Source organism: Polypterus senegalus, chromosome 8, assembly GCF_016835505.1.
Source record: "Polypterus senegalus isolate Bchr_013 chromosome 8, ASM1683550v1, whole genome shotgun sequence".
NCBI lineage: Eukaryota > Metazoa > Chordata > Cladistia > Polypteriformes > Polypteridae > Polypterus > Polypterus senegalus.
Window position 1 is genome coordinate 174,043,696 of NC_053161.1, and position 20,571 is coordinate 174,064,266.

Below are 20,571 nucleotides of genomic sequence, written 5' to 3' on the forward strand. Positions count from 1 at the left end.
AAGCATTCGCCTTGCTCCTCTGAGTAAGCTCCCATGTTCTCCTTGAATTTGTCAAGATGAGCGTCAAGGATATGGACTTTGAGAGACATTCTGCATCCCATTTTGGCGTAATTCTTTATGAGAACCCGAACCAACGGCACATAGTTTTCAGCCTTGTGATTACCCAGGAAGCCGTGAACCACTGCAACGAAACCTTTCCAAGCCGTTTTCTCTGTCCTGTTCAGCAGCTTGGCGATTTCATCACATTCTATGATGATCTTAATCTGCGTCCGATGAAGATACCAGCCTTGACCTTTGCCTCGGCCAGCTTTGGAAAGAGATCTTGGAGGTACTTGAAAGCTGCTGACTCCTTGTCAAGAGCCGTGACAAACTGCTTGATGAGGCCTAACTTGATGTGCAGTGGTGGCATCAGAACCTTCTGAGGTTCTATCAGCGGCTCCCACTTGACGTTGCTCTTCCCCATAGAGAACTCGGTCTGCTGTGGCCAGTCCTTTCTGTGATAGTGCGCCTTAGTGTCACGGCTGTTCCAGAGGCAAAGGAAACAAGGAAATTTCGTGAAACCACCTTGAAGGCCCATCAGGAATGACACCATTTTGAAGTCTCAGATGACCTCCCATTCATAGTCGTCATACTTCAAGGCACTCAGCAACATCTTGACACTGGTGTAGTCCTCTTTGAGATGCACAGTGTGAGCCATAGAGAGAGTCGGGTAGTTGTTTCCATTGTGAAGCGGCATGGCTTTGAGGCTCCGGGATGAACTGTCTATAAATAGGCGCCATTCACTCGGGTTACAGGTGATACCTATAGCCTCGAATAGACCGGGTACAATATTGCAGAAGCACAGCCCATCTTGCCGACTGAAGAAGTTGGAAAATATTTGGTGACGCTTTCTCTGATTTATGACTTGCATGCTTTCATCCAACAAGTTCCACTGCTTGAGCCTGGATGTCAGAAGCTCAGCATTGGACTTGGTAAGACCAAGGTCTCTGATCAGATGGTTGACGTCTTTCTGGTTAGGGAAGTATGGCCTTCTCTCCTCAGCCGCATCTGTGAAACCGCAATCTGGATCTGCAATATCTTCCTCGCTGTCTGACTTGCTGCTGTCTCCTGAAGATGGCTGATCCCTCTTCGAGGAGTGGGAACAGGCAGCTCAGTGCAGTGTGGTACTGGGGCAATGGAAGAAGGAATGTCTGGATAAACGATTTGAGGCGCATTCTTGCCAGCGCGACTTTTGGTAGGATCCACCATGCAGAAGTAGCAGTTGCTTGAGTGGTCGGTCGGTTGCCGCCAAATTCGCGGGATAGCAAACTTCATGGCTCTTTTCTCCCCTGTACCAACCTTCAAGAGTTTTTTCTTGCAATATTCGCATGTGAAATGAGGTGCCCAGGGCTTGTCTTGATCCCCGACAGGCATGTCGAAGTATGCCTTGTAGGCCTCGCACATCTTACGACATGCTTTCACGGAATACTTTCTCGCTTTTGTCTTTATAAATTGTCCACAGACGTAGCAAAATGCATCTGCTGGTTGCAAGCAACCTCTTGATGCCATCTAAATCAAATCAAAAAAATAACATAAACCGAAATGTTGGCTCGAGTCACCTGTGCTTTTATACTTGTATGACTACTATTGGACAGTCCGAGAATGTTCTAGAAAGTTCTAAAAGTTTCTTGAAAGTTTTAGATAATTCTGGAAAATTCTAAAAAAAACTTCTGGACAATTCTAACAGTTCAAGAATATTCTAGAAGACTACTCAGTATTGAATGCGAATCGAGAATTTTCTCGAAAACAGACAAATTTCAAAATATCATTGTCCTGATCACAAAAGCAAAGTTTTTGTGGAACAACAGCTATTTTCTAATTTTTTTAGGCATAACGGGTTAGGAAAACACACTTTGTACCCAGGAACAAAATAAAAATAAAAATTTGTTACGTAGTGTTATGAATGTTTACATTATATATGAGAAATCCCACATTCTTTAAAGTGACTGACCCGAATTCGGATCACTTACTTTTCTTTCCAAGTATTATGACAAGCCGAGTCCCTCAACCACACGAGTACAGCGTCTTCTTTTCTGCCTCCAGCTGACTGCTATCGTCACCCTTGATGACGTATTTGGTGTACTTTGACCCGTGACATCACCGAAAGCTGCAGATATGGAAGTCGGCGCACACTTCTCACTTGTATGCAGTAAACCGAAACAGGCTGCTGAGTAGGTCGGCTTTAAAAAGTATCACATCACACACGCGGTGAAGGTAAGTGATATGAGTTTGGGGCCGTCATTTTATGAATGTGGATTTTTCATTTACTCCAGTCACAGTTACAGCGTGTGATTTAAATGACAGGAGAGCAGCGCATTCGTGCCATTCAACCCACTTTGTCTTAACACTAGAATTACCAGAGCCTACGAAAAAACTCATAGATCCATCCCACCTTAAAACCATTCGCACATCTCCGCCAGCGTCTTGAGTCCTTTAAATGTGTTGATAAGCAACCTACTATCACATCCCCCCACCCCGCATAGTTTTCTCAGCTCTAGTCTGTTTACCTGCGCGTCAGTTGCTTACAGTTGGCTGAAATAGTTTCTGTTTTAACAATGTGTTTACACAGATTACTGTAGACACAGAACACAAATGAAATGCAAGTGTTCCAAATGACGATATAGTATTTTTAAAAGGTGTCATTTTGCTTGACTTCTCACTCTATACAACTCTAAGCAACTAACACGCAGGTAAACAGACTTGAGCTGAGAAAACTATGCGGGGTGGGGGGATGTGATAACAGGCTGTTTGCTGCTTATCCACACATTTAAAGGACAAAAGACACTGACGGAGAGGTGCGAAGTGTTTTAAGATGGGACGGATCTATGAGTTTTTTCATAGGTTCTGGTAATTCTAGTGTTAAGCCTTTTTCTCGACTTGAACTCTGTCTGCGGCTCATTTCACTTAACGTTACGTTTTCAAGTCCAATTTCTACTTAAAATCACCCAGAAATGTCACCGCCTCTGATTAATGTTCATCCCTTGTTGTATAATTCAGTACTTCTGATAGTGGGACCGACGTCCTCTTTTAAGGTCGAGTGTTTTGTCTATATATGACATTAACATACCTGCACTGACAAACAACATTAAGTCATAGATATAATCTCCACGAAAGTCTGTATACAGTGCATCCAGAAAGTATTCACAGCGCATCACTTTTTCCACATTTTGTTATGTTACAGCCTTATTCCAAAATAGATTAAATTAATATTTTTCCCTCAGAAGTCTACACACAACACCCCATAATGACAACGTGAAAAAAGTTTACTTGAGATTTTTGCAAATTTATTTAAAAAAAAAAAAAAAATTGAGAAAGCACATGTACATAAGTATTCACAGCCTTTGCCATGAAGCTCAAAATTGAGCTCCGGTGCATCCTGTTTCCCCTGATCATCCTTGAGATGTTTCTGCAGCTTAATTAGAGACCACCTGTGGTAAATTCAGTTGATTGGACATGATTTGGAAAGGCACACACCTGTCTATATAAGGTCCCACGGTTGACAGTTCATGTCAGAGCACAGACCAAGCATGAAGTCAAAGGAATTGTCTGTAGACCTCCGAGACAGGATTGTCTCAAGGCACAAATCTGGGGAAGGTTACAGAAATATTTCTGCTGCTTTGAAGATCCCAATGAGCACAGTGGCCCCCATTATCTGCAAGTGGAAGAAGTTTGAAACCACCAGGACTCTTTTTAGAGCTGGCCAACAATTTAAACTGAGCAATCGGAGGAGAAGGGCTTTTGTCAGGGAGGTGACCAAGAACCCGATGGTCACTCTGTCAGAGTTCCAGAGGTCCTCTGTGGACAGAGGAGAACCTTCCAGAAGGACAACCTTCTCTACAGCAATCCACCAATCAGGCCTGTATGGTAGAGTGGCCAGATGGAAGCCACTCGTTAGTAAAAGGCACATGGCAGCCTGCCTAGAGTTTGCCAAAAGGCACCTGAAGGACTCTCAGACCATGAGAAACAAAATTCTCTGGTCTGATGAGACAAAGATTGAACTGTTTGGTGTGAATGCCAGGTGTCACGTTTGGAGGAAACCAGGCACCGCTCATCACCAGGCCAATACCATCCCTACAGTGCAGCATGGTGGTGGCAGCATCATACTATGGGGATGTTTATCAGTGGCAGGAACTGGGAGACTAGTCAGGATAAAGGGAAAGATGACTGCAGCAATGTACAGAGACATCCTGGATGAAAACCTGCTCCAGAGCGCTCTTGACCTCAAACTGGGGCGACGGTTCATCTTTCAGCAGGACAACGACCCTAAGCACACAGCCAAGATATCAAAGGAGTGGCTTCATGACACCTCTGTGAATGTCCTTGAGTGGCCCAGCTGGAGCCCAGACTGGAATCTGATTGAACATCTCTGGAGAGATCTTAAAATGACTGTGCACTGACGCTTCTCATCCAACCTGATGGAGCTTGAGAGGTGCTGCAAAGAGGAATGGGTGAAACTGGCCAAGGATAGGTGTGCCAAGCTTGTGGCATCATATTTAAAAAGACTTGAGGCTGGAATTGCTGCCAAAGGTGCATCGACAAAGTATTGAGCAAAGGCTGTCTCGTGGGTCTTTTAAATGTCTACTGAGAACTTCTAATTCGGATATAAATAAAATGCCAGATGAAGGACTTTATGTCCTTGAGTTCTGAACACCCTACCAAAGTGAGTCGATTGAAATAACTCCTTAAAAATCCTTCTAATAAATGGAATTGCATACTCAGTTTCATTTTTAACAGAGTTCACAGACTACAGTATCTGAACTTATTTCCCTTCATATTTAGTTACTCATCATAAACAAGTTTTAATGGGTCTGCTTTTACTTTACAAAGGCCATTACTCTCTGCATAGCTTTTCTTCCCCCTCTGTGGCAATAAATAAACTGCTCAAAAAAATTAAAGGAACACTTTGAAAACACATCAGATCTCAATGGGAAAAAGAAATCCTCCTGGATATCTATACTGATATAGACTGGGTAATGTGTTAGGAACGAAAGGATGCCACATCGTTTGATGGAAATGAAAATGATCAACCTACAGAGCCCTGAATTCAAAGACGCCCCAAAAATCAGAGTGAAAAAATTATGTGGCAGGCTAGTCCATTTTGCCAAAATTTAATTGCAGCAACTCCAAATTGTACGCAGCACTTTGTATGGCCCCTGTGTTCTTGTATACATGCCTGACAACATCGGTGCATGCTTCTAATGAGATGACAGATGGTGTTGTGGGGGATCTCCTCCCAGATCTGGACCAGGGCATCACTGAGCTCCTGGACAGTCTGAGGTGCAACCTGGTGGCATTGGATGGACCAAAACATAATGTCCCAGAGGTGTTCTATTGGATTTAGGTCAGCAAAGTGTGGTGGCCAGTCAATGGTATCAATTCCTTCATCCTCCAGGAACTGCCTGCATACTCTCACCACATGAGGCCAGGAATTGTCGTGCACTGTACCAGCATAGGGTCTGACAATGGGTCCAAGGAATTTCATCCTGATACCTAATGGCAGCCAAGGTGCCTTTGTCAAGCCTGTAGTGGTCTGTGTGACCCTCCATGGATATGCCTCCCCAGACAATCATTAACCCACCACCAAACTGCTCATGCTGAATGATGTTACAGGCAGCATAATGTTCTCCATGGCTTCTCCAGACCCTTTCACTTCTGTCACGTGCTCAGGGTGAACCTGCTCTCATCTGTAAAAAGCACGGGGCACCAGTGGTGCATCTGCCAATTTTGGTATTCTATGGCGAATGCCAATCGAGCTGCATGCTGCTGGGCAGTGAGCTCAGGGCCCATTAGAGGACATGGGGCCCTTGGGTCACCCTCATGAAGTCTTTCTGGTTGTTTGGTCAGAGACATTCACACCAGTGGCCTGCTGGAGGTCATTTTGTAGGGCTCTGGCAGTGCTCATCCTGTTCCTCCTTGCCCAAAGGAGCAGATACTGGTCCTGCTGATGGGTTATGGACCTTCTATGGCCCTCTCCAGCTCTCCTAGAGTAACTGCTTGTCTCCTAGAATCTCCTCCATGCCCTTGAGACTGTGCAGGGAGACACGGCAAACCTTCTGGCAATGACACGTATTGATGTGCCATCCTGGAGAAGTTGGACTACCTGTGCAACCTCAGTAGGGTCCAGGTATCGCCTCATGCTACCAGTAGTGACACTGACTGTAGCCAAATGCAAAACTAGTGAAGAAACAGTCAGAAAAGATGAGGAGGGAAAAATGTCAGTGGCCTCCACCTGTTAAACCATTCCTGTTTTGGGGGTCATCTCATTGTTGCCCCTCTAGTGCATCTGTTGTTAATTTCATTAACACCACAGCAGCTGAAACTGATTAACAACCCCCTCTGCTACTTAACTGACCAGATTAATATCCCATAAGTTTCATTGACTTTATGCTATACTCTGATTAAAAAGTGTTCCTTTAATTCTTTTGAGCAGTATATATCACTTATGATAGAAGATCACTATTCCTAGACAAGAATTATCATATATGAGCTATTCTGACTTTTGTTCATACTTTGTAAATTTCTTGTCATTAAGAAAGTATAAAATGGTATTTGACTTTATCCCAGATGCTTTTTGCTCTTATAATAAAGACAGTCATACCAATGTGAACACGTTTTTTTATTAGATAGTTTATTATCTATAAATGGAGTTAACATATCAGACATCAACAACAACATTTATTTCTATACAAATGATGTAGCTTAAAATACTTTACATGATGAAGAAAGAGAAAAAAAACAATACATTAGAGAATAGAATTAGGTAGCACTAATTAACAAAGAATAAAAGTAAGGTCTGATAGCCAGGGAGTACAGAAAAAAAAAAATTACCAGAATTGTAATAACCGTATATGGCACTCATTGAATCATAACACTGCTCACTGCTCAGTGATGTTTCAATTGACAGCTCAACAGTAGAAATGCTGTTGACTCCATCTGTACATTATTAAAAAACAAAATGAGAGAACTTCTGTCTAAAATATGGCACTGATACTAACCAGTTGATAAAACACTATGCAAGACCCTTGACGTAACATGTGCTTGTATGTTCAATAAAGTGGTTATACATTCTGTTCTTCAGATTTACTTTTGAGTATTTGTTAGCCATTTTTGGAGAAGTCGGTTATTGAGCTAGAATAAAATAGATCCATCTTCAAAGCTGCTATATACATTATAGTAATACCATCAGGTAAGCACTATATAATTATAAATAATACAAGATACATGTTATAAATATAAGAGAAGGATACCATCATTTACAGATTAAAGTTTGTAAGCGCAAGTTTATTAAATACCTCAATGCCACTCGTACATTTGCAATCTCAACAAAACAAAACATTAAGTAAATCAGCTACCTGCTCTGCTGCGGTGGGCTGGCGCCCTGCCTGGGATTTGTTCCTGCCTTGCGCACTGTGTTGGCTGGGATTGGCTCCAGCAGACTCCCATGACCCTATGTTAGGATATAGCAGATAGGATAATGACTGACTGACTGACTACCTGCTCTGTTAGGGCTTTTCAACTTCACTTAAATTTAAAATACATTGGTATTCAATGATCTATGCATAGGTTTTCCTTTTTCTGTCGTCTGTATTAAAAACTAAGAACTGTAGGTCTAGTGGTTATGACAATGCTTGCAGTATGCATTCTTAGTATGTGAAATCTTTAAAAAAAAAATCTGTCCTATACGTGTCTCTCAATAGCCTTGAACATGAGAAAGGCACTATATAAATAACATGTATTATTATTATTATTACTACCACCATATATATGCTCACGTATAAGTTGGGTCTTGAAACCTGTAAAATTGATCATAAAATCAGACCCCGACTTCTACTTATTCAAAAATGTGACGCTTTATTTTTTATTTACATCTTCTTGCCTCCTCCAGTCTCACTTCAATTTCTCAGACGCATCAAATTTTGTTGCAGCGGCGCAGTTAATTTCTTTCGCCACTTCAACGACATTTAATTTAAAATCAGCTTCCTATTTTCTTCTGATTGAACACTCCATCGTAGATAAGGGATGCTCTTACGATAAAGGTGTATGAGGATGAGAGATACGAAAAACACAAAACCGTGCAAACGTCACTTCAGAATAGTTTGGGTATTACTGTGTGGTCACGTAGGCACGATAAATAGAAACAAACGGCCGTGTGCTCTGTGGTTACTCTCTCAGGTGGGCTTTAGCATATCATAATCTCTTTGATCAATAGCGTGAGTTTTCCGCATTCAACTTATACAACCGACATTATAAAATACCGGAAAATAAACTCAAGAACGACGTATCCGCGGAAGAACTTAAATGCGAGTATATACGGTATTTGTATGAGTTCAAATACACCCCTCGTAACTCAATGGAGCATGAGGTCTTAACTGCAGTTAGATAAAATGTAATTGTCTCTCTGAGGACTTGTTCAGGTTCCTATGGAGTTTACTTCAAATTGCCGGGTATTCGGATGAGTTTTACTGCCATTTTAAGGGGAAACACAATGAGGCTTTAGTTGGCTACCGGCTCATTTTTACCTTCTTGTTCTCTGATGTCGATACAAGGTGAAGGTTGTGTGTGTTCTTTATTTTATATGTTGGATTTTTCTGGAACATAATACTGCTCTGTTTTCACTGGTATATTTTTGATTTAACTGTGAACAGCCGTGGCCAAGTTTAGAGAATGACCCAAGTGTTGGCTTTCGCAAAGTTTGCTGCTTCAGTGTTTTTGACAGATGTTTCTATGGTATACTGATGTAGAATTACAAGCATTTCATAAGTGTCATAGGCTGTTATTGACAATTACATTAATTGTATGCGCAGAGTCAATATTTGCCCCTCTTTCTTTATCAAGACCTCTGCAATTAGCCCTGGCACGCTGTCTGTCAATCAACTTCTGGGCCAAATCCTGACTGATGGCAGCCCATTCTTGCATAATCGTTTGTCAGAATTGGTAGCTTTTCGTTTGTCCACAAGTTCTCAAAGGGATTAAGGTCTGAGGAGTTTCCTGGCCACTGACCCAAACGTTCGATGTTTTATTCCCCGAGCCACTTAGTTCTCACATTTGCCTTCTGGCCCGGTGCTCCGTCCTGCTGGATTGTTCATTGTTGGTCACCAAACTGTTCTTGGATGGTTGGGAGAAGTTGCTCACGGAGGATGTTTTGGTTTTCCTTACACTTCAGTATATCGTAGAAACATCTGTGTTAGAGAGATATCAATTATAAAGAGACACGGATCGCATTTAAAGGTGCACCTCCCAGCATGCACGAGAGTGTCTATTATGGGATGTTAAAAAAAGCGAAGAAGGTGCACGAGTGCCGCAATTGTCAATTCCGCATAGAGAAGCATCTGTTTGAATTAAGAATCAGCAGTGTACCGAGTTAAGATATGTTTGCGTTTTACTTGTATTTTATGTTTTTATATGTTAAGATGTAAAGTCGTTTTAAATGTACTGATTACATTATTGATTTAGATTCTATACTGCCGGTAAACTAGTGCTTAATTTGAGTAATACTGTCATCTACCAGACTTTGGGTACTTTATCAATAAGTTGTATGTATTCTTTTTTTATTGTAGACCACACATACAAATACACCTATACCTAATCGAATACAGGCGTATATCTTCAAATAAATGAGTTCAATTTCAATCTAAGCTGCTGTGTGGAATTCTCTGCATCATTTGCCAGTGTCCTGATCGACACTCCGGAGTGGACACTATACGTCCTGAACATAGATAAAGATAACGTGGTCCTTTGCTACAATCTGAGAAAAAAGGTCTAAAAACACTGAAGCAGCAAACTTTGTGAAAACCAACACTTGTGTCTTTCTCAAAACCTTTGGCAACGACTGTATTACGGTGGGCGTTTTAAGCCGTAATTTTTTCAAAGAAGTGAAAACTCAAAGTACATTTTCACTATGAAATCGCCTTCTCCTCAAGTTCATAGAAGTCGGCGACCCCATGGTACACTGACAGAAGATACGGCTAGGAATGGCGGAGTGTTTCGACGCTTTGAACGTAGAATCGGGACTCGACAACGCCAAGTGAAGCGAGCTGCAGACAGATAACAGTGAATGGCGTGTAAAATCCTGAACGTGCTGTAACTGAGTGAAATGAAATGAGAAAAAATTCCATATCCGAAAAGTTTTGACCCCAAACTCGATCCGCTTAACTGCTGCTGCCGCGTGGCGTGATACTTTCTAAAAGTCTGCTCACTCCCTTGACTCGTTGCCTTTCTCCAGTTTACTACTCAGAAGCGAGAGACACGAGCCGCGCGCCAGCTTTAGTTTTGTCGGCATTGATGACGTCACAAGCGAGGCCTGTTTGGGGGATCGGCACTTGGCCACCGCACTGGGTGATACCTGCCATTATGACGTAACTGGTAGTTGAATGAGATTGACTCACGCCTACCGAAGGGGAGGAGTCTTACAGTTAGAGGCGTTCTGAAGGGGCGGGACTATCCTGAGATGCCGTGCAGAGGGCGTGTCACTTAGAGATCATAAATGACTTGGAGAGCAGCACTGCTGTTTACATTCATTAGTCAGGATATGTGAGCATCTGGCTATCGGAGGAAAAGAAAACTTCTTCGGGGCCACGTGGAAATGCTGATGTAGTGCCGGTCTCTCGAGTTGAAGACAAGATTTGAAACAGAGGACAAGTACGTACTTGTTGGTTTGGTTTCGTTTCAGCAAATAGTGACTGCCGATGTGAAAGTCATTCACGTGAAGATTCGGAATGGGAGACTCTTTGTTTCCTGTCTGACCGATGGTCCGTGAACGCAGGCGCGCAAACGAGTGATTGTTTCTATCTCATTTCTTACCTGTGCGTGGGGTTTCGCGTTTTGATTTTGCCTAAAGTCGCCATGCCCGTCGGTAGTGTACATGCGCAGACGCTTATTTTTCCACAGATGCACTCCTCTTTTATCTGCGTGTTCAGTTCGTTGTGAAGTTTGCTGTGTATTTGTAAGCTTGTAATTGTTTTAAACGCTATAGAACACACACAAAGTCTTTATTTTGTCTCATCGTTCATTATGTTGTAGCCACTTTGCCACATTCTATAGTCCAGAAGACAAAGGCCATGTCTGTCCTCGTCGTTTTCTTTAAGACTTTCCAGATTGGGGTCGCGCTGATCATGTATTTTAAATGAGATGTCCGGCAAGAGTGAGGCTGACTTCGGCGTGATAAACCACGACTGAGGGAAATGGACTGGCGTTACCGGTTTTGCGGTCACCACAATGGCTCCGGTCGTCGCTTTTTCTGAGTGCGTTAGCCAGACGCATTAACGACTGATTGTTTCCAAACTCGTCTCTTACCTGTGCGCGCTGTATCGCGTTTTGGTTTTGCATGATTTCATTTAACCTTTAGAAAGTTTTTTTTTTTTTTTTAACGCGGTGAACACAGAGACATTGAACAAGTGGTATGGTGGGGTGGGAGTATGGAGATGGCTTGTAATAAAACACTAATTAAACGTCTCGTGATATCCAGGCATGTGCGAAGACATTTAGTGGACAAACAGACAAAGCAATCAAACGACTCCTTTAAAAACATAAATCAATAAATGGATGGTTCTGGACACTCGGGCACAAAATATATAATGGAGTTTGGTGAATACATGGTGTATAATCACTTAAAGCTGTTACTAAAGATGTTACTCACATCTATACATGTGCTTTTATTTCTCCACAAATTAAGTCCCACACAGCACAGCCTTACTCTGGCCTTCACTTGTCCGGTGTGGCGGAAGTGCGTGTTTCCTGGGCTCCACGACGCTCGGGGTGCCCCCTGGCGGTGGCCACGGGCCCCAGTGGGCTTGAGCCTCCTTGCTCCTTTCCCGTGGTCTCCTCAACATCCAGGGCGGTTGCCCTCTTGTGGCTTGGCAGACGTATAAGCCACCTCTCGGTCCTTCCAGGCATCCCAGCTGGGTCTGACCCCCAGCCTCCTGTGACTATATATATATATGATGTGCTCGATGCTATTCCCTATGCAGTAAAATCTTTTTTTTTCCCAGCCCTTGCACTCTCCGTGTCTTCTTGATACTTTTGATCAGATGCAGCCTCAACGTCTCATATCTGCCTTGGAGTTCGAATTATAAGACACTTTATTGGTTAATGTTTGAGATGTAATTTAAAGAATGTCTTAAACAGTACAACTCATTGTTTTTAAGTTGTAGTCCTGAAGATCATTAATTGTGTTTATTAAATTTCTCCACAATATGACTCAGCACTTTGTCCAGGGACTGATAACTTGAAGTTCATGAATTGTTATTCAGGTTTCTGTCTCATTGTTGAGCGTTTGATGTTGATTCTGAGATATCTGTTAATCTTGCACTTTTGTGCCGGTACTGTACAACAATAACTCTATGTTGATAGATTTACATTTTATGTATTTTTATTTTCATTTTCCCATTCACTTTTTCTCATTCGTAGTACTGGTAGCCTAACCCATTTTCAAGTTCAGTGCCTTTCCCTCTCTTCCTCTCCCTTATTGGTGCCCTTCTTCTTCCTCAGCTGATGTTCAGGTCTTTCACTCCACTACATTCCATTCAACTCCATTGGTCTTTTCTTTGCTGTGTCCACTGCTTTCACTTTCATTTCCATCACATTCCCTCAATTTGGGTCAGAAGATACTCCATCTGCATTCACTTTCCAAAACTCAGTCAGCAGATCCAAGCCATGATCCTTCCATCTTCTGATTGTTCCTTTTCTCTTACTGCCCCATTCTAACAGTCTCTCTTACACTGTGTGACCAACACCTCAATCCCCTTCCCACTTGTCCAATCACAATCACCAATTTCCTTGCCAAAGTGCCAGTGTTTTAGAGGGGTCTCATTGTAATGAGCTGTGAGGAATGTCTGAATGAGTCGCCTGCAATGTTTGTTTAGTTTTGGAGAACTTTTCAGTTGTACTTTTCTCTTCCTACAGATCACAAGAAGGCTGCTATCTCCACTTGTCCAATATGGAGATGGTAAACTCATCTGTTCAAGGACCTCAACATGAGAAATATAAATGTGAAATGGTGTTCTCTGATAAAGTGTGTAACTATGAGCAAGAAACATATCACAGAATGTACTGGGGCCTCCTTTTGATGCATGGTATAGAGGTTGATGAAGAGTACTGTAAATGGAGGTCTGGACATCTGGAAAAGGAGAGCATCTGCATGAACAAGCAGGAGGATAGTGGACCTATGGACTTTACAGTGGACTCTGAGCTGTTGTCTTACCTCAGTGATGTGCAGAAAAACAAAACTGTCAGCAGCATAAAGGATGAAGTCCTCAGCTCTGAGTCGGACAGGCAGTGTTCTTATCCAGATGAAGAGGGTCCTGGATTGGGATTGACCCCCAGTAGACATTGCCCCCAACAGCAACTTTCTGTCAATGTGAAGTTGGAATCTTTGGAATCTGACATGAAGAGGACAGTCAAAGCATCAGATTCAAGTCCTGCTGGAGAAGGTAGGTGCTAAACTACAAAAACTACCCTGAGGCCCTGGGCTTATGGGGTTGACTGGACACGCACATCATTTTCTTTATCGCTGATCTCAAAATTTCAGGCAGGTTTTGGTTTGTGCTTTTTGTGACAACAAGTTAAATCATATGTATCACATTTTATAAATCTCCCCAATACAATTGTGCCCCCCACACCATTAACCCCCAAAGGTGTAACTGCTTTTCTCAGCATTTTCTTGAGCTTCAAAGGATGTAATGAAGTCATGAACTGGACTCTGGTCGATTATCTTCACACTGGAGAGAAGCCCTATTGTAAGAGGTGTCCTCCACCCATTTCACAAATGGCCATAGCATTTTCTTATCCGTAATCAAGGGTTTAGAACTGTTAGGGATAGAAGTTACAATAGCTTACTTTAAGAAATCTATTTCATTCTTTTAAATATCTTGAATTAGCTTTTTAATATTCATTTCAGAATATGCTTAATATTACAAATACAAAGAAATGTGAAACAATCACAAAAGCACATTAGCAAAGCAATGTTTCAGAAAACAACTGTAATTTGGTGCAGTCCTTAAACTCAGCTTATTTCTCCTCTGCATATTTTTATTTCCAAGTATATTTTTGTCCTAACTAGATTTACTTATCTTTGTTTCAATTCTCTTGTAAAGATTGTACCGGTCCAGAAAGCATGTACAGCATTGCTATAACAAATGTATTACAAAACAAATTCAATAGCTTAAGTTTAATTTAAATATAATAATCAGGGATGGCTAAAAACTAAAATAATTGATGTCCATCCTCTTTTCTATCCCTCTGGGACTCAATTTTATCCTTTTTTTTTTTTTTTCCTTTTGTGGTCATGAAGTCAAATCAGAATCAGTAAAAAGAAACTGGGTAAATACTGACATGAAATGGTTGTCTCTTGACAGATCTCTTTCGAAAGCTCACCTTTATCTCCATATTTTTATTTTCTGCAGCTTTACAAGCCAATGGCGGCAGCTTCTTCTCCCCATTGGCTCAGACATCTCCTCAGTGCAGATCTCAACAGACTGTGGATGATAAGAATATGAAGAACGTGACATTAGCATCAGAGAATGGGATACCCGCCTCTTTCCGGGATGATTCTCAGTCGGTGACGAAACTAAACACAGTAGGTGTGATCACCACTGAAACTCAGATACCCAATACGGACTTAACCAAAGTCTACAAGACACAGAGGGAATTGGTTAAAAGAAAATGTAAGTCCAGGGATGGTAATCTGTGTCAAACACAACAGGAGCCATATAAGTGTTCTGAATGTGGCAAGATCTTCCGAAAAATGAGCAATCTAAAAAATCACAGAATAGTTCACACTGGAGAGAGGCCATTTTCCTGCCCAGAATGTGGAAAAGGATTTCCCACCATTGGCACCCTTCATAGACATGTAAGAATTCACACTGGAGAGAAGCCCTACTGTTGTTCAGAATGTAGGAAGCAATTCCGAACACGCAGCAATCTTCAGGAGCATATAAAAATGCACACAGGAGAGAAGCCATATTGTTGTTCTGACTGTGGTAAGCGATTTCAACAACTGCACAGTCTAAAGACGCACAGACAAATTCACACTGGAGAGAAGCCCTACTGTTGTTCAGAATGTGGGAAGCAATTCCGAACAAAGTACAATCTTAAGGAGCACAGAAGAGTTCACACTGGAGAGCGACCATATTGTTGTTCTGAATGCGGAAAGCGATTCCTACAATCGCGAAGTCTGAAGACCCACAGAAAAATTCACACTGGAGAGAAGCCCTATTGTTGTTCAGAATGTAGAAAAGGATTTACCACCATCGGCAGCCTGCGTAAACATGTAAAAATTCACATGGGACAGAAGCCATATTATTGTCCATAATGTGGTAGGACATTTACCAGCATTGCCAACCTTCAGAAACTGCAAAACATGTAAAACGCACACAGGAGAAAAGCTATATTGTTCTGATTGAGGAAAACAATTTGCCATAATGAATAACCTCCAGATCTACACAAGAACTCATAGTGGAGAGAAGGCTCAATTGGGATGATATAAGTACTAAAACAAGGCAAGAGTGAGGTTCTGTCTTAAAAGTACTCAAATTAATCCATTGCTGAGAATTTAACTTCGATAGAAGCCCTAAAGTAGTAGGCTGGAGGGTGAAGAATGAAGGATGAACAGGGATGAGAGAGTTGTAAGTGTCCATACTGTTCGAAACTTGATGAATATCTTCATATTGTGGGCTTTGTTGCATACCACACCTCTTCAAGGTAAATCTATTTTTATAAAGGACCCTAAAATTAATTCAAGGTGGCCATTCATCTCCCTCAATGAAAGGTGCCCACCCCCTGTGTCAGCAACATGGTAGGTGATGGTATTAGCAATAGTGCAACATCTTCAGATGAACAGAAGACCTCCAAATGTGGTGGCAGTCCAAATGGACAGTATTGCTGGTCCCACCACAGTGGACATGGTCAGGACACAAATGTGCAACATGAGCAAGAAATGAAGGAAACTGCAGAGTCCAGCGGTCACCTGAAGATAATGCAAGGAGGGAACACAAGTGCACGCTTGCTGCCGCTCCTCTCTGTGAATAACACTTTTTGTTGAATTTTGCTGCGATTCTTGTACAGTTTGTATTGCTTTTCACTTTGTCTCACTGTATGTTTTGTTCAAGGATCCAAATAGATACTTTTTATTACTCCGTTTGGATTTATTTTTATGGTTATGCTTTGCTGGGTTTACGGCCTGTGAGACAATTGATTTGAATTTCTGTGAGCTTCGCTGAATTAAACTTTTTTTCAATTGTCCAGCCTCTAATCTGATGTGGCAGTCGAATTTTTGGGAAAGTTCCATTGCTGTCTGCACTTTCTCTATGTGCTTGAACAGAGAAATGACCCGATGCCTGTGCCCACCTCGAAGTCTTTTCTGGTTATGGTGGCCCTGCTTGCCAATTTATTTTTTTCTTTGTGTACTTCAGTCGGTGTTTGTTGATGTTTTTGTGTGGATTGTTGACCAATTTGTCATCAGCTTTACTTGGGAACTTGTGACACTATGGGGATCACACCTGCTGACTGCCTGTTTCTGTGTACTGAGACCCCCCAAGCTTTCTTATGGACTGTTGTTGTCTCCTCTCACCTTCCCTGCTGTGCTGCTCTGTTTTTACATCAGCTTGCTGTTTCTCAGTTAAGTCCTGGCTTAGCTGTTTGATGAAATACTTTTCACAAAAAGTTTCTGTATATTAAGCAATTTATTCAGAGGAAACGGTCAGACTGGAATACCATAAAAGACTTTGGTATTGTGTGGCATCCAAAATATGCACAACGTGGATCCGTGTCAAGAAACGCGACTGGGGCTTCTTAGACTAAATTCTAATTGCCAGGCATTCAACTACAGCTGAGTCTAATGATTCATTTAAGAGGAGTCCAGCAGACAAGTAATGCCCTTTTATAGTCACCTAACAAAGAAAAGCCCTTCCCATTTCATGCTGTCAGCATTGGCTCCACATGGAAGAGAAATGTCTAAAAATCTGAGAAAGGAAATCATTACTTTACACCAAAAAGGTGAGGGCTACAAGAAGATCAGCAAAGCTTTACATATCAGTCAAAATACTGTAGCAAAGTGATCCAAAAATTTAAGAAAGATGGCAGTGCAACCATCTTACAGAGACATCCAGGCCATCCACGGAAGTTAACATCTCGACAGGAGCGTCTTCTGATGAGAAGGGTTGAAGAAAATCGCCATGCAAGTTCACTGCATTTAGCTAAAGCAGTAGAAAGCCAAACTGGAGTGACCGTTTCCCGTGACGCCATACGGCGCACACTGCAGAGGAATGGCATGCATGGGTATCGTCCACGGAGGAAGCTGCTTCTAAAGCCCATGCACAAAAAAGCACGCCTAGAATTTGCTAGGGCCCATGCTGAAAAAGATGAAGATTACTGGGACTCTATACTCTGGAGTGATGAGACAAAGATCACTGTTTTTGGAACTAATTGTTTCAAAACTGTATGGCATCGTAAAGGTGACGATTTCAAAGAAAAATGCATGGTGCCTACAGTGAAACATGGTGGTGGCAGTGTCCTTATGTGGGGCTGTATGAGTGCTGCTGGTGTTGGGGAGCTGCATTTCATTGATGGTATCATGAACTCAACAATGTACTGCTCTATACTGAAGGAGAAGATGCTGCCATCACTCCGTGCACTTGGTCGTCATGCACTTTTCCAACACAATGATCCAAAACACACATCTAAAGCTACTGTTGCATTTCCGAAGAAGAACAGGGTGAAGGTGAATGATATGTCTCCAGATCTGAACCCAATCGAACAGCTGTGGGGAATTCTGAAGCGACAAGTTGAGCATCACTCTCCATCCAGCATCCAGGCTCTGAAAGAGGTTACAGGGATATCCTGGGCATATATATACAGTGGTGTGAAAAACTATTTGCCCCCTAACTGGTTGGGCCACCCTTAGCAGCAATAACTGCAATCAAGCGTTTGCGATAACTTGCAATGAGTCTTTTACAGCGCTCTGGAGGAATTTTGGCCCACTCATCTTTGCAGAATTGTTGTAATTCAGCTTTATTTGAGGGTTTTCTAGCCTGAACCGCCTTTTTAAGGTCATGCCATAGCATCTTAATTGGATTCAGGTCAGGACTTTGACTAGGCCACTCCAAAGTCTTCATTTTGTTTTTCTTCAGCCATTCAGAGGTGGATTTGCTGGTGTGTTTTGGGTCATTGTCCTGTTGCAGCACCCAAAATCGCTTCAGCTTGAGTTGACGAACAGATGGCCAGACATTCTCCTTCAGGATTTTTTGGTAGACAGTAGAATTCATGGTTCCATCTATCACAGCAAGCCTTCCAGGTCCTGAAGCAGCAAAACAACCCCAGACCATCACACTACCACCACCATATTTTACTGTTGGTATGATGTTCTTTTCTGAAATGCTGTGTTCCTTTTACGCCAGATGTAACGGGACATTTGCCTTCCAAAAAGTTCAACTTTTGTCTCATCAGTCCACAAGGTATTTTCCCAAAAGTCTTGGCAATCATTGAGATGTTTCTTAGCTAAATTGAGACGAGCCCTAACGTTCTTTTTGCTTAACAGTGGTTTGCGTCTTGGAAATCTGCCATGCAGGCCATTTGCCCAGTCTCTTTCTTATGGTGGAGTCGTGAACACTGACCTTAATTGAGGCAAGTGAGGCCTGCAGTTCTTTAGACGTTGTCCTGGGGTCTTTTGTGACCTCTCGGATGAGTCGTCTCTGCGCTCTTGGGGTAATTTTGGTCGGCCGGCCACTCCTGGGAAGGTTCACCACTGTTCCATGTTTTTGCCATTTGTGGATAATGGCTCTCACTGTGGTTCACTGGAGTCCCAAAGCTTTAGAAATGGTTTTATGACCTTTACCAGACTGATAGATCTCAATTACTTCTGTTCTCATTTGTTCCTGAATTTCTTTAGATCTTGGCATGATGTCTAGCTTTTGAGGTGCTTTTGGTCTACTTCTCTGTGTCAGGCAGCTCCTATTTAAGTGATTTCTTGATTGAAACAGGTGTGGCAGTAATCAGGCCTGGGGGTGGCTACGGAAATTGAACTCAGGTGTGATACACCACAGTTAGGTGATTTTTGAACAAGGGGGCAATTACTTTTTCACACAGGGCCATGTAGGTTTGGATTTTTTCTCCCTAAATAATAAAAACCATCATTTAAAAACTGCATTTTGTGTTTACTTGTGTTAGAGATACATATCTGTCTATTTAGGTGTTTATTTTTTTAAAGATCTTCCCCCAACAAGGTAAATTTCCCCACAGGGAGAAATGAAGTTCTATCTGTTTTCTATTTTTTTTATAATGAATGTAACTACATTAAATAAAAGATAATTTATTAAGTGGTACATCATAATGGCAATAAAGAAAGGACAGTCATGAAATGTTATACTGAAAGGTGCTATATGAACAAAGGAAATAATAATCATTAAGTGGTGTATAATAATGAACAGTATGAAATTCTCTATATTATATAAAGTAAGAACAGTCCTTGAGGAGTGATAAGCAGAAATGAATATTGACTTCTTGATGCCCTCTTGTGGTTTCAATGTAAAATGCAGGAGGCTTCTTCCGCAATTGTACAAAAAGAAATTCTGTGTAACAGCCTCACTGTGCTTGCTTCGCGAGAAGTGCTCCAAAACAGTGTGCAAATTATCAAGAAATTGTGAACAATGCGTTAGTTATGTTTAAGGGAATTAAGTTACAACATGAGCCTCAAAATTTAAATTTAGAGTTTCCCCCCCTTTAAATCTTGGATCGGTGAGTGAAACGCAGGGTGAAAGATTTAATCAGGACACCAAGGACATGGAAAGAAGCTATCAAGGAGTTTGGGGTGTCAGTATGATGGCGGACTACTGCTGGATGATGAAATAGTGGACAAAGGATAAGCCAGCAAACAAAAAAACTAAGAAGTGGCAACAACTAGAGAAGTTATATGGACACCAATGATTTTTAATGTTAAATTATTTTAGAACAATATGTATGCATCAGTAAGTTGTGTCATGATGGAAACCATTTATTTTTTATTGTGTTCCTGCATGCAAAATAAAATAACTATTTAAATTGAAAGAACAGCTCATGCGGAACACAAACTTTCAGCCACGTGGTGTCCACAAGAATGGGTCGGAGAGGCGCTGATCCACTAAATCTGAAACTGTCGCCCTCCTCTGTCATCCTAACAGTTCTCCTGTAATTTAAGAATACAATCCGACCTGCCAGCTAAAGCTGACCTTCATAAAGTTGCTAGTGAAGCAAGCAAAGCCAACTCGCGTGCTCGTAAGTGGCAGTGGCAGATTTGACGTCATCAAAGGGCGACGAATAAACAGAGGTCCACAAGCGTCTCAAGTCTTGCGAGCGGTAAATACCACAAAACGTTTAAACATTTAACTTCTTTATTTTGCTATGTGCCAGGTCCGTGGCTTAAAAAAAGGGCTTGGTTTTAAATCCATACAGCCGTGTCACTCTCCGTGGGTGCGATTGCACTCTACCACGGAGACGTGGGTGTATATATACGGGTCGGCACAAGGAAAGGGGAGGAATCAATGAAATGGATAGAAGGAGGTGAAA

At 41.9% G+C, this 20,571-nt stretch overlaps 1 protein-coding gene across 2 annotated transcripts in view; it reads left to right on the forward strand.

The window, feature by feature from the left end:
- Nucleotides 1–16,166, forward strand: part of LOC120533418 (zinc finger protein 501-like) — a 55,024-nt gene extending 38,858 nt beyond the window's left edge. Inside the window, exons 1-3 of one of the 2 annotated variants that reach the window (XM_039760290.1) lie at nt 8,757–10,677; nt 12,940–13,466; nt 14,439–16,166. In XM_039760290.1, the coding sequence (XP_039616224.1) occupies nt 12,974–13,466; nt 14,439–15,346 (1,401 nt within the window). In that variant the 5' untranslated portion in view covers nt 8,757–10,677; nt 12,940–12,973 and the 3' untranslated portion in view covers nt 15,347–16,166. Of the gene's footprint in view, nt 1–8,756; nt 10,678–12,939; nt 13,467–14,438 lie in introns of those variants that run through there. The other variant, XM_039760291.1, reaches the window with a different exon arrangement.
- The last annotated feature ends 4,405 nt before the right edge of the window (nt 16,167–20,571 follow it).